Source organism: Suillus discolor, assembly GCF_016758755.1.
Source record: "Suillus discolor strain FC423 chromosome Unknown F5147scaffold_6, whole genome shotgun sequence".
Classification (NCBI taxonomy): Eukaryota; Fungi; Basidiomycota; class Agaricomycetes; order Boletales; family Suillaceae; genus Suillus; species Suillus discolor.
This window is the reverse complement of record NW_024541253.1, coordinates 1,031,853-1,040,311: the sequence shown is the minus strand read 5'-3', so window position 1 is coordinate 1,040,311 and position 8,459 is coordinate 1,031,853. Positions and strand designations below refer to the sequence as shown.

General features: G+C 48.2%; 2 protein-coding genes across 2 annotated transcripts; one reads left to right on the top strand and one right to left on the bottom strand.

The window, feature by feature from the left end:
- Window positions 1-2,763: 2,763 nt before the first annotated feature.
- On the top strand, window positions 2,764-7,339 carry F5147DRAFT_674141 (uncharacterized protein). The gene is made up of 21 exons (XM_041435815.1): window positions 2,764-2,895; window positions 2,952-3,039; window positions 3,096-3,237; window positions 3,288-3,457; window positions 3,509-3,695; window positions 3,746-3,854; window positions 3,901-4,003; window positions 4,057-4,169; window positions 4,217-4,325; window positions 4,378-4,592; window positions 4,642-5,038; window positions 5,088-5,170; window positions 5,221-5,470; window positions 5,519-5,601; window positions 5,651-5,827; window positions 5,882-5,991; window positions 6,042-6,204; window positions 6,258-6,716; window positions 6,772-6,888; window positions 6,940-7,069; window positions 7,122-7,339. Exons 2-21 carry the CDS (start codon window positions 2,961-2,963, stop codon window positions 7,235-7,237), a joined length of 3,312 nt encoding a protein of 1,103 aa, XP_041297828.1. The 5' UTR covers window positions 2,764-2,895; window positions 2,952-2,960; the 3' UTR covers window positions 7,238-7,339.
- Window positions 7,340-8,369, bottom strand: F5147DRAFT_674137 (Pre protein translocase subunit Sec66-domain-containing protein). The gene is made up of 4 exons (XM_041435814.1): window positions 8,248-8,369; window positions 7,800-8,192; window positions 7,487-7,749; window positions 7,340-7,433 (listed from the first exon to the last, which is right to left on the bottom strand). Exons 1-4 carry the CDS (start codon window positions 8,336-8,338, stop codon window positions 7,404-7,406), a joined length of 777 nt encoding a protein of 258 aa, XP_041297827.1. The 5' UTR covers window positions 8,339-8,369; the 3' UTR covers window positions 7,340-7,403.
- Window positions 8,370-8,459: the final 90 nt, after the last annotated feature.

Below are 8,459 nucleotides of genomic sequence, written 5' to 3'. Positions count from 1 at the left end.
GCTGGCTGGAAGCTACCGGACCCGATGAAGGCGTCGGTCTAGTCGGCTCATTCTGATGGTCTGCGACCGAAGAGGAACGTTGAGGTCTTGGGCCAGATACAGCAGGAGTATTGGAGAACGATGTCTTGTGTGAACGCGGTTGAGAGGGCTGGTTTTCCGCTGGTATACTGATCTGAGGGTGTCGGAGTGGTGTGAGGTCTTCTGGTCGATGATGACGGCCATGCAAGACATCAATTGCTACGGGATCTGTGCGAGATCGCTCCAGTTGGGGTTGCTCCGGCCGGCTACGGGGGACTTCAGAAGATTGTGATCTGCCATGAGATGGCCTCACCGCGGAAGCGAGGGATGATGCATGAGGATGTCCTCCACCATGCAGTTCATCTTGTTGTAAAGGCGATTGTGACTTGGAAAGTACATCGTGAGCCTGGCGGTCGGCAGGGCCCTCCCCTGCGACAAGAACAGGTATGGTACCCACATGTCCTCGTGATTCGTGTGGTAAAGGTGACGAGTTGAAGCCTGGAGTAATAAGGGGTATATCCACTGTGTGAATTGACGCAGGCTTTAGGGGCTGCCGCGAGTCATAATATGTACCCTGGGTCGAGGTATACTTGGCGGTGATTATCACAATCAGCTCCATCATTCAGTCGTCAAGGCTGCTGAACACACCTCTGATTTGGACTTGGCGTCCTCACGCGGACCCAGGGGGGCGTCTTGGCCCTGTCTCTCCCTTACGGCATTAGTTTGATACCCATCACCTCTCTGCACGGGACCTCCCGAGTGGTTTCTCTCGATGCGGTGCTGGAAAAAAAGGGTCAGGGGAGTCAAACAAGGTTGTTTGGGTGTCTTACTTTCAGAGAAGCTCGTTCAGTGTCACTGCCTGATTGAGCTCCTTGCATAGCCAATGACGTATGTCGCTCATGATGTGGTTTGGAGGGTTTATGAGGAAGGTAGACAGGCATTACGCGAGGCGCGGGCGGTGGATTGCTCCCTGCGCCTGTTGTATTACTCTGAGCTACAACCTCTTGCTGGGGACCTGTAGACTGCGTGTGCACAGCAGAAGTTTGGTTATGGGAAGAGTCAGCATGAGGTCGGCGAGCCTTTGGTGCAGTATCAATATCATGCGCCCATTTAAAACCAGTTGAACATACCGATGAGACTCCGTCTTCCGTACGATGTCGCCTGTGACCGGTGATAGACTCGCGAATGGAGGGCTGATAGGCTTCCCTGCCAGAGATGGAAGCTTTGTCTGAATACACGAGGCCTTCAGAGTCTGACTCGATCTTTTTTTCGCGTCTGTGCCTAGATTGTTCCCTCTTCCTGTCAGCCTTTTCCTTCTCTCGATGCTGTTCAGATCTATGTCTTTCACGATGCTTTTCGAGCTCAGCACTAGCCCTTTCTCTGTCACGTTCTTTCTCCATTTCTCGATGTCTTTCACGTTCCTGGTCACGATCTTTCGATCGCTTAGAGTAGATATCTTGAGCAGATGAAAGCCAATTAGTGGAAGGTGTGGTTGAATTCGCGGTAGTCTGGGGTTGGATAGGACGAGAAGAATAGGTTTGCCTGGAGGATCTTGCGACGTCTTCAGCGCCGGAGACTTGTTCATATGATGATTTTGGGGTTGGAGCATGTCGTCGATGAGATCTGGAGTCAATGGGTTCTGGTTGGGGGCGGCGTGAAGATGCTGTTGGAGGATAACCCTTGGTGTTAGATGGCTGGAGGGGTGCAGGAGTCTGGTAAGGTGTTGCGGAATGATAACCTGTAGATGGGTACTGGGCAGAAGAAGAACGTGTTTTACTGGTTGATGATGGGGCTGACTGATATGAGGGAGAAGGTGCAGCGGAAGAGTACTGGGGATGAGCACGAGACCTACTAGATTCACGATGACGGCGTTGGTCGTAGTCGCGGTCAGTAGGCTTCTCTGTAGCCCAGAGTTTGTGACGATCGTCATGAAGACGGTCTTCTCGCCTTCGAGTGGCCATTCAGTAAAAAGCCAGGATCCAGTTCTTGGAAATGGAACGAGTAGAAGAATAAGAAAGAGAGAACTGACAGGTGCCGACCCGTCGACATGAGGCATCCGGTAGTATGAAACTTCCTTTTAATATTTGCTTAGTAGTTTTAGTTACTTACTTACGTTCTTGAGGATGCTTGAGCGCTTGTAACGACGATTGGTGGGAACCAAACTGTTACCATAGTCAGTTCATTCTGACTTGATGCTCATCAAAATGCGGCGTCGAGCATGCATGGTAAGTACTCTTCGATTCCGCGGGTATGATAAGCATAGCCTTGCATGGGTCAAGGGCTAGGCCGATAAGATTTCATTCTAGTAAATAAATATTATAATAATATACAATGCATGGTGATGTCCGCCATTGACCAAGAGCGACGATGATGAACACCGTCGATACATAATGATCCTGGCATCGTCAGAGAGTTTCGGATGATAGCTCCCAGTCACAAAACGAGACTGGCAACAGTCCAAAAGTCCGTCCGACCTGCTTTTACACGATTTTGACTCATTACCGACAGTGAAACAGCGGAAAGGCTGGTGGTGACACTGAGGTCAACCCTGTCGAGACAATTTAAGGATCGTGTGAGATCACTCAGAATGATTAATCGAGAGAGAGTCGTTGCAAATGTTGTAGTACGCCGACATCGTTGATGAAAAAAAAGGAACAAGTTTGAACTTGGAGGGGTCGAATTTTTATATCCGGGGGTTGCTTACGAGAGCGATTCTCTATGACCGATTCCCACCGACCTTCGTCACTTCACTCGCTAGTGTCACTTTGGAGTATCATTGTCACGGATTATCCTCTCTTCGCGGTAACATCAGCTTATATTTCAATACGATTCAGTCATCTCATCCTCTGAACTGCTGCTCATTTGCAGACTTGCATCGTATGTCTCATCATACCTAACCTACAAACCCCAGACTCACATTTCAGCCAAACAAGAGTGATACCATGGATCTTATTGAGGAATTAAAAGTAAACGGTGGTCCTTCCATGGAGATCATTGATGAAGTCATCTCCGTTCGCGATCGTAAGCTCTCTTTTCTCTATATCAACTCACCTCTTCATATCTCATCAACATTATAGACCAAGCTTTTGCATCAAAACACATGCCAGACCTAGGGCATGATGTCAAAGATTTTCAGGTTTACACTTGGCGGATAAACAACTGGAAGAAATTAGAAAAGAGGCTCACAAGTCCTGACTTTGAATGCGGCGGTCACAAATGGTCAGTTCATTAGAGGGCTCTCTTCCCCTCACCCTCACATTTCTTAACAGGCGCATACTATTATTTCCCTTCGGAAATTCTAATGCACCCCCTAATGACACCGTTTCCGTCTATCTTGATTACGCTGATCCAAAGAAGTCCCCAGAGGGTTGGCATGCATGTGCCCAGTTCGCACTCGTCATTTCCAATCCCCACGACCCTACCATATTCACAGTCAGCCGTGAGTTCTATCATTTCATTTCACCTGCTCAAAAATATAACTATTCCATAGATGCCCACCATCGCTTTATCGCCGAGGAATGCGACTGGGGTTTCACCCGCTTCAGTGAGCTGCGCAAACTCTTCAATATTCAAGAAGGCCATTCCCGTCCAACTATCGAGGATGAGTCGGCCGATGTTACTGTCTATGTTCGTGTACTCGAGGATCCTACGGGCGTCTTGTGGCACAATTTTGTCAAGTGCGTATTCATCCTGCCGATCCTCAGCCCTTCTTATTTATTCCGTTCAGCTATGACTCCAAGAAGGAGACTGGCTACGTTGGCTTGAAGAACCAAGGCGCGACGTGTTACATGAATTCCCTTCTCCAATCTCTTTTCTGCACGCGTTACTTCCGAAAGGTGAGTGTGGCGTTGACATCTATTATTCAGCTAACGTGGCTTTTAGGCTGTGTACCAAATACCAACAGAAGACGAACACCCTACCGAAAGCGTACCCCTCGCCTTGCAACGGGTGTTTTACCATCTTCAGACATCAGATCAACCTGTTGGTACGTATCAAGTTAATTTAACCCATGATCCTTTCCAAAACGTAATTCCTCAGGAACCACGGAATTGACGAAATCGTTTGGGTGGAAGTCGTTTGACTCTGATCAACAACATGACGTCCAAGAATTTAACCGCGTACTCCAAGACAAGTTAGAGACCAAGATGAAGGTATCAGAATTCGGATCATATGCTCTGCAGTGTCTCATCCCGTCTAGGGTACGAAAGCCGAAGGTGCAATCTCCAAGCTCTTCGTCGGAAAGATGAAGAGTTACATCAAATGTGTGAACGTCGAATTTGAATCATCTGTATTTGAGGACTTCAATGGTAATCTCGATTTTCTCCTATCTGGCACTATCTAACGCATTATCTGATCCAGACATCTCTCTCAACGTCAAGGGAATGAAGAACCTGTACGAGTCATTCAAGGATTACGTCGCTGTTGAGATGATGGAGGGTGAGAATAAGTATCAAGCTGAAGGGTTTGGTCTCCAAGACGCGAAGAAGGGAATTCTCTTCCAATCATTCCCTCCTGTGCTCCATCTGCAACTGAAGCGTTTCGAATATGATATCCAGCGTGACGCGATGGCAAAGGTTCGTGGCACAAGTAAAACTGTGGTTATCATTGATTAATCTCCTGTAGATCAACGATCGCCATGAATTCCCATTTGAAATCGACCTCGCGGAATTCCTGGATGAGGATGCCGATCGTTCACAGTCATGGAACTATAAGTTGCATGGCGTGTTGGTACATTCAGGGGATCGATATGGCGGACATTACTTTGCACTCATCAAACCCGATCGGGAGACGAGATGGCTGAAATTTGATGATGATAAGGTCACCCCAGTCACTGATCGCGAGGTATTAGAGGAAAACTACGGTGGTGAACCTCTGAATGGCATCACTCCTCCACTCCAACGCAATCAAGTACGAGCCATGAAGAGGTTCACCAATGCGTATATGTTGGTCTACATCCGCGAATCAGCCACTGAGGAAATCCTTTCGACTTGGAAGGACGAGGACACCCCGGCACATCTCAGTGAGTCACTTTGTAACGTAATAACACGTGTTGCTGACTATAATTAAAGAGCGTCGACTTGAGGACGAGAGACTACAGATCGAAGCTAAGAAGCGTGAACGCGAGGAGCAGCATCTTTTCCTCACGGCCAAGGTTTGTGATGGTCTCGTCGTTTACTTGTCCTCCTGCTCACGTCAGTTAAGGTCATCACTGATGATACATTCGCTCATCACGAAGGTTTTGATCTTGCTACCTTTGATGAAAAGAACTGGCCGCCTTCGGAGCTACCGAGCTTCCGTGTTTTGAAGCAAGAAACCTACAGTACCTTCAAGTCACGTGTAGCGAGCCACTTCAACCTCCCGGAGAACAAAATACGCCTCTGGGTTCTGGTCAACCGTCAAAACAAGACTGTTCGCCCTGATACTCATATTCCTGAGAATGAACCGACGCTGAGTAGGTTCTTGTCCTTTCACAGTTATTGATCTCTAATGCTCGCTGTAGCTGTCGAGGTGATTCGCAATAATATGGCAGCAAGGCAGAATGATCTCCGCTTGTATCTTGATATAATACCCGATCCAAGCAAGGTATGTCGCTGTTCTGTGCTGCAAGAAGTTCATTGACAGGTTGTCGCAGCCCGAGCCACCAGCGGGGTCCATCATGATTTTCCTCAAGCACTTCGACATGGCGAAGCAGAGTCTGTTCGGTATTGGTAAGGTGTATATGTCGAGGAATAGTAAAGTCCAGGATCTGCACCCTTTGATCAATGAGCGGATGCGGTGGGCACCTGGCACTCCTCTAAGGTTGTTTGAGGTGCGCTCACAGAATTGCCGTTCGGGCTTGGATCTTACTCTTGACTGGTTGTAGGAAATAAAGCCTGGCATGATCGAGCTGATGAAGCAGAAGCTTACATTTGCTCAGAGTGAGATCCAGGATGGAGATGTCATTTGTTTCCAGGTCGACCACTCCGAGAAAGAGTGAGTATTCAATCCTTACTCTCAACAATCTATGTTCAAGTCTTGTTTAGGATCCACGACCTCGATGCCCAGGGTATGTACTCCAACCCGATACAATTTTACGACTTCCTCCAGAACCGTGTCATGATCATCTTCCGACCGAAATTCGAGGACCCAGACCACGATCACCCAGAGTTCAGTTTAATCCTCAGCAAGAAGCACAACTACGACATGGTTGGTCTTTTTCCCTACGTGTTAGTGGCTTGAGTAGCTGACGACTTGCCCAGATGTCGACGAAGGCTGGCGAGTTCTTGAGACATGATCCGATCAAGCTTCGATTCACAACGACTCACGCAACGAACGGATCACCTAAATCAGTCCTTAAGCGATCTCTCAACCAGAGCATACAGGAAATCATGGTACCGAGTTATATCAATCCAACGACGACTGTCATTCTCTATGAGAAGCTGGATGTAAGCATTGTGGAGCTGGAGACAAAGCGAAGCCTCAAGATTATGTGGACGGGGATCCATAATAGAGAAGAGGCTTCATACCCGTTCCTGTTGCCGAAGACGAGCTCGGTTCATGATCTTGCTGATCACCTAGCGAAGCAAGTGACGCTGAGCCCTGGAGGGACTGGTAAGATTCGTGTCTTCGAGGTGTCGAAAGATGGGAAGTTCCAGAAGGAGTTTACGGGCTCTGAAATGATTGGAAACATCCCTGAACCTGTTGAACTTTATGCGGAGGTATGCATGCTACTGTTGGTTGTGTCTTTCTATCAGCGATTTCAACGTGAAACAGGAAATACCTCGAGACGAACTTGAAGCGGACGAAACTAGCAAGACCATCAGTGTCTTCCACTTCAATAGGGAAGTTGCACGAACGCATGGCGTACCTTTCCGATTTGTCGTAAAATCTGTGAGTATCTTTGTCGTTTGACCATGGCTTTATTTTGACGAGTGGTTCAAGGGTGAAAAATTTGCGGACACAAAGAAGCGTCTGCAGGCACGAATAGGTGCATCGGACAAGGACTTTGCCAAGTACCGGTTTGCCCTAATCCAAGTGGCTACCTTCAAGCAGCCGTCATATATCGAGGATGGTAAGCGCTTAACTTTATCGTGAAAGATTGCTATTTTCTGACAACGGCACAGAGGACACCATATACGAACACAAATTCGCTCCCGAAGATGTCCTTGGACTGGATCACATAGACAAGTCGGGCAAGGCAAGAACAGCAGGCGAGAAGGCTATCGTCATCAGAGGCTGATGTGAAGTGATGTATACGGTTTGGACTCGGATTGTGTTCCGCGCGTCGTCTTTTATCTTAAGCACATTGTACTTTTGTCTCAATTTATGCAGTATCAACAATCGCGTTTGAGCAAGACACGTGTGAATTGCATGAAATGGACAAGGTATGTACGAACATCTGGGGTTTACTTCCGTTTCTTGCCCCTCTTCTTGGACTGTGGGTAACGTGGCTTGAGTTGGTCGAGAGTGATTTGGAAGTGGTACTTACAGATTTTGAAGTAGATGGGGTATCGTGGCTCTCGCCATCGCTTGACGCCACACTCTCCGCCTTTGTACTACTGGCGCGGGGTGGGATAAGACTATTCGGAGGCTTAACAGGAGTTCCAGGAGCGGAACCTGGAGCACCCCCTGCTGCAGCAGCTGCAAGCGCAGCAGCATGAGCAGGGTGGCCAGGTGGCGGTGGTCCGGGCATGAGGACTGGCTGAGGTAGAGGGAGGTCGATCTTGGCTCCTACTTTTCCATATTTTTGTTCTGAAGGGAAGTTCAGAAAATTCTCGGATATCACTCGTGAAGTAAAACACCTTTGATCCCTCTAGATGCTGGAGTCTCTTCATAGAGCGTGCGCATTTTCTCATTCGCGATCATCTCACCAGCTGACTGGAATATTATGCTTCCCCATCCCTCGACGAAGGTATTAGCTTCTGCGACGACCTCCATGATTTCTGCTTCCAGCTCTTTCTCTGCTTGCAGAAGACTGTTCCAGAGGTCATCGCCGATTGACCCTTTCTGCAGAAGATTTTGTAGAGCAGGCTTGTCTTCGCGGAGTCTAACAACACGAGAGACGTCTGTCATTGCACGGCGAACAAGAGCGGCTTTGAGAAGGGCTTCATGAGCTGGAGGGTCGGTCTTCTGTAGCAAGGAAATGTAGACATCGCGTTCTGGATGCGAAGAAAAGTAGGGTTCGTACAGTTTGCCTGTTACACGTCACACGTCAGTATGCACGATCATGAAACTGCTCGCGGTTCTTACCTGCACTGCGTTTTCTGTAGAAATGGCTGAAGAGTAGTAAACTTGAAATGACTATTCCGACGTATAGGACGGGAACCAGGACTGAAGCCATGATGGCAGCTGGAGACGTGGACTTGCAGATTGAAATTAAGCTGCTGTTGCCAACTCACTCACGGAAGCTTTGGCCATATTTGTATCAATTTGCCGGCGGAGCTTCTAAATCTGGCAAACTT

Excerpts from the sequence above, each read along its gene's own strand:
- F5147DRAFT_674137 (XM_041435814.1), bottom strand. The coding sequence starts at position 8,338 with ATGGCTTCAGTCCTGGTTCCCGTCCTATACGTCGGAATAGTCATTTCA. Across the intron at positions 8,193-8,247 it reads CTACAGAAAACGCAGTGCAG|GCAAACTGTACGAACCCTAC; the intron begins GTAAGAACCGCG and ends GACGTGTAACAG. Across the intron at positions 7,750-7,799 it reads AGCATCTAGAGGGATCAAAG|AACAAAAATATGGAAAAGTA; the intron begins GTGTTTTACTTC and ends ACTTCCCTTCAG.
- F5147DRAFT_674141 (XM_041435815.1), top strand. The coding sequence starts at position 2,961 with ATGGATCTTATTGAGGAATTAAAAGTAAACGGTGGTCCTTCCATGGAG. Across the intron at positions 4,593-4,641 it reads AGCGTGACGCGATGGCAAAG|ATCAACGATCGCCATGAATT; the intron begins GTTCGTGGCACA and ends AATCTCCTGTAG. Across the intron at positions 5,039-5,087 it reads GGACACCCCGGCACATCTCA|AGCGTCGACTTGAGGACGAG; the intron begins GTGAGTCACTTT and ends CTATAATTAAAG.